Here is a 4,078-nt window from a genome sequence, read left to right as displayed (position 1 = left end):
GAAGAGGATCTCAGTCAAGAGGATGGGGATAAATACTCAAATACCATGGCGTCCCATGTGCAGCTAATTCTCCACCATCTAAACCATTATAGATAATTCCTCATGTTTGTTTTGGTTCCTTCCAATTTAGTGAGTTTGTGGAGGACGGTAGGACATGCCTTCCCTTAGAAAAAATACTCGAGGGAAGTGCCCTTCCATTGTGTTGTTGATCTTGCACGAGGTAGTGTTAGTCTCACAAGAGGCGCTGTTAGAATGTTTTCCTTTAGATGGGAATTAACATCCAAATATCTCTCTTCCTTGAAATCAGTGCCCATCTTGCAGCTGGTTTGTACATGGACCAGGGGAGGGAAAATTTGTGCTTTTGCTTTATGGCTAAATTAAGGAGCTTTAGCCTCTAATTTAAAAATCTACATTGACAATAGCTCTGTTACAAAACTACGTTTAAATTTACATAGATTTTTTATGCGTTTCAAACCACTTGTAGAATGATTCCAGCAAGTTTCTTTTAAGCTCTCGTATCTATAAGCAATTCGACAACAAACAATTCGACCAAATGGATACAAAGTAGAGAATCCTTACCTCTTGGTTGACATGATCAATTTCCCTTTTGACCTGCTTGAGAGCTTCAAATGCCGTACGATACTCCGATTTGACATTTCTGAGCCTGTACTCTTGTTAGAACTAAAGAGCTTTATTCTAATTGTATTTCACCTTTGAGAAATTTCCTTTCTTTCATTTACCACAAGGACTTGATTCTCTTCAAAAAGTACTGCTCTGCTTGAGCGTTCGTCAAGCAGACACTACACTCGCTGTCACGTACTAAGCAACACTGGAGAAAAAAGATAAACAGATTCTTACATTCAGGTCACTAATTTCCTGTCTGCCGCCCTGAATATGAGCTTGCGTCTCATGTGCAAATTTTCTCTTGAGCCTGTTGGAAAGACATAAAAGTACGTACAAACTTTCGGGTACCTTAGTTCAATAGTTTTGTCTTTTATCAGTGACTCAAATTGCTGACCCTCAGCTACATTCTTTTTGTAGTGAATAAAGGCCTGCCAAACAAACAATCTGCATAACCATGATACACAATTCGATACCCTTACCGCATTCTTTGTGTCTGGACTTGGTTCTTCTTTGACAGAACGAGATTGCAGAACAGAAGCAACTTCTTGATCAGGATCCTTTACTACAGGCAGAATTAAAATATCTTGCAAGTCAGGCTTCGCATCCAGTGGTGCCTCGCCAACATGGAAGCTCTACTAATATAGTTTAAGGTAAAAGCTCAAACTATTGTAACCAGAAATACCTGACCATCCAGCTCACCCACTCCCTCAGTTGAACATGGTTGAGCAGCAAGAATATCATCTGGATGTTCTATACCTGCAGTGCAATCCGTTTGTCCTTTACTGACCTGATCATTATACTTTAGGCAAGTCTATAGGTGAGCTTTCTGAGAAAAACTCACTTCTTGTTGTTTTAGACTAAGTTGTGCTTCCTTAAAAATGTTGAAAATCTCCCTCACCTGCCCAAGAATATTCTTTAGAAACATACATAATCATTGAGGACCTAGTTACTTGAGATAGTGTGTCCACTGGAATGTCATTGATGGTCCCACCATCAGCGAGGAAATGCTTGACTGACGCTTGAAGTTCCATCTTCAAATCATCACTGGTCGTCCACGGGCAGTAATAAAAGTAATAATATTGAGGTTCTGACAATAATCTTACTTCATTTCCTCATAAGAAATGTTCGCATGGCCATTCAGTGCATCTTTTAAAGCAAGCTCCTGCTTAAGCTCAAGGATGCGCTTCTCATACTTCCTGTTATGCGGTAGAAATTATGGAGCGTTTCATGGAGTGCATGTGTACCGTTCTTTGTAAATTGGATCCAAAACTTTGTTTATCACAGCTTTAGTCTTTAGTTCTCTAAGACGTTTTGCAAATTTAAAGACGCTAATCTGATGTCATACAGCACGTGATTAAATAAAGAACTTTAATTTGATAAGAAAAAAAGCCATACCGTCTCATCAAGGTAATCATCCTCTGGTACTGCACAGACGATTAAAACTGTTTTCCCGTTTCCTACAATCGCATCCCGAAGGAAGGCTGTTAACCGACTTTGCCTGAAAGAAATGTGGTTCTGCCCCCTTCTTAGCTCTAGAACAGCCTGAAATGAACCTAAATTAATTATATGTGCAAAAAAGCTTTTTTACCTGTTCTAGAAACGTAAGTGACTTGTTTATGGACATGGCTTCCCTCATTAGTGGATCTGGTGGCTTAAAACCTCTGAACCGCTCCAACCCAGCGAGATCGATCAAATTCAACCTTGCAGCAGTTCTTTCTGGAAGAGACTTGAGCCCAGCATGTCGTTCCACATACAATGTAAACACGGTATGTGATCTACTAGACGCCTGAAATGGGTCATTGATTACGCATATCTCCATTTTTTAAAAGGGAAGATATAATCAGGTTTACGAACATACCCGGCTGAGTGGATGGCTTGCGACCGACCTCCTCCGCCCTCCTTCAAATAGAAGCTTCATAGCATCAGCTTCAGTTCGGCAAAGAGTCTTGCGAAGGCCTTTGACTTCCATTATGCCTCTCCCTTCCATCAGTACTAAGTTGCTTGCAGCTTGATTTTTCATCAGAAGATCATATACAACCTGGAAGTAGGAAGATTAAAGAAAATAAAGAAGGCCTTTGTTCAGACTAACTTCATTATATATTTCTAGATAAGAAACATGAATTGTGATCTCAGCTTCAGGCTTAGATTCTTTTTCTTCGAAAAGACGGTTGATACATCGAGGAATAACTCCACTGTGAACAAAAGGCTGATTGCCACATTTTACCTCGTAAGCCTTTATGTGCGGGATGGAAATAAGAAAACGAACTTTTGTTTCCCCAGCCATTGTGAACGTCTTTCCAGATCCAACTTGTCCATAAGCAACAATGTTGCCATTGTAGCCATTGAGTACATCTGTTAGTGCTGGAGCTGCACATCTTTCAAATACGGCTTCTTGAGTGGCTCCCTGGACGCAAGCAAAAGTAAAGTTCAACTTCTTACCTAGAGGCTACTTACTTCGATAATGCTGTCGAAATTGAAGCACACTTCTTCCTTGAAGTGCTTCGAAACGATCTTTTCATGCTTGAGAAGGTTAACCCGGACGATTGATGGCAAGCCATTAGCCTTATGCTCCAGATGAAAATGAGAAGAGTGTTTGTCCGACGGTCTCAAACGCAGATGCACTCGTATACGAAATTGCCCCATACGCAACCCTGCGCTTTAGGTTTCTACTTTGTTTTCCAATTTAATGACAACTCAACTATAAACAAATTCGTATTCTGACCAACTGGCAAATGGATATAAAAAACCCGCCACTGATCCCAGCTAGTGTAGGTATTTATATATCAGGTCACTTCTGGGATCCTGAGACGTCACTGGGGAATTTAATCCATAACTTCGTGTCTGGCCCAGGTTGAGAGGATCTTGAGAAACATTTATGGTTAAATTGGTTTAGTTATTTACTTAGTTATCTATTCAAACAGAACTCTGCCTGGAGCATGTGACGTTCATGTTTTCTGAGCAACACAAGGGACCTGGCTATTGGGAGAGCACTGAGCTGGTTCAGACCTCCATCCCTCTCAAAAAAACAAAGTTCCATGTTCCAGCCAGAGCTCTGGAGGTTGCATGCTTCGTACTAGGCTAGGTTTGAATCCAGAAACTCAAAAGTTTTGGCTGTAATTTTTGTCCAAACTTTGGACAAAGTTCAAGGCAGCAAGAATCACTGATCGTTTCATTTCAATTAAACGCTTTGTAGGGATTGGATGGTAGATAGCCAGAACCGCTTGCTTGAAATTTGATGGAGTATGAATGAATGATCTTGCGAGGAGATTTGCCATAAAGAACAACTCATTTTCCAAAACTTTTGGATCCACTTGCAAAACTTAGCTATTGTTTTCAAATCAAACCAGTTTTTCTAGACACAATCTCAGCTCCAATTCTCCAACCATCTTTGCGAGCCTCACACAATCAGCTTCATGGACGGCTTTGTTCAAAAAGTATGTATTTCGTTTTTGTT

General features: G+C 40.4%; 1 protein-coding gene across 1 annotated transcript; it reads right to left on the bottom strand.

Annotated features, from left to right (window-relative positions):
* Window positions 1–736: 736 nt before the first annotated feature.
* On the bottom strand, window positions 737–3,267 carry LOC112343711 (kinesin-like protein 3). Its single transcript, XM_024667678.1, has 8 exons — window positions 3,160–3,267; window positions 2,849–3,028; window positions 2,483–2,662; window positions 2,020–2,166; window positions 1,523–1,655; window positions 1,307–1,380; window positions 963–1,052; window positions 737–829 (listed from the first exon to the last, which is right to left on the bottom strand). Exons 1-8 carry the CDS (start codon window positions 3,265–3,267, stop codon window positions 737–739), a joined length of 1,005 nt encoding a protein of 334 aa, XP_024523446.1.
* Between the last annotated feature and the right edge of the window lie 811 nt (window positions 3,268–4,078).

This window comes from Selaginella moellendorffii, unplaced genomic scaffold (genome assembly GCF_000143415.4).
Source record: "Selaginella moellendorffii unplaced genomic scaffold, v1.0 SELMOscaffold_184, whole genome shotgun sequence".
Taxonomy (NCBI): Eukaryota; Viridiplantae; Streptophyta; class Lycopodiopsida; order Selaginellales; family Selaginellaceae; genus Selaginella; species Selaginella moellendorffii.
Note: the sequence above shows the minus strand (reverse complement) of the source record. Positions and strands in the feature narration are given on the sequence as shown.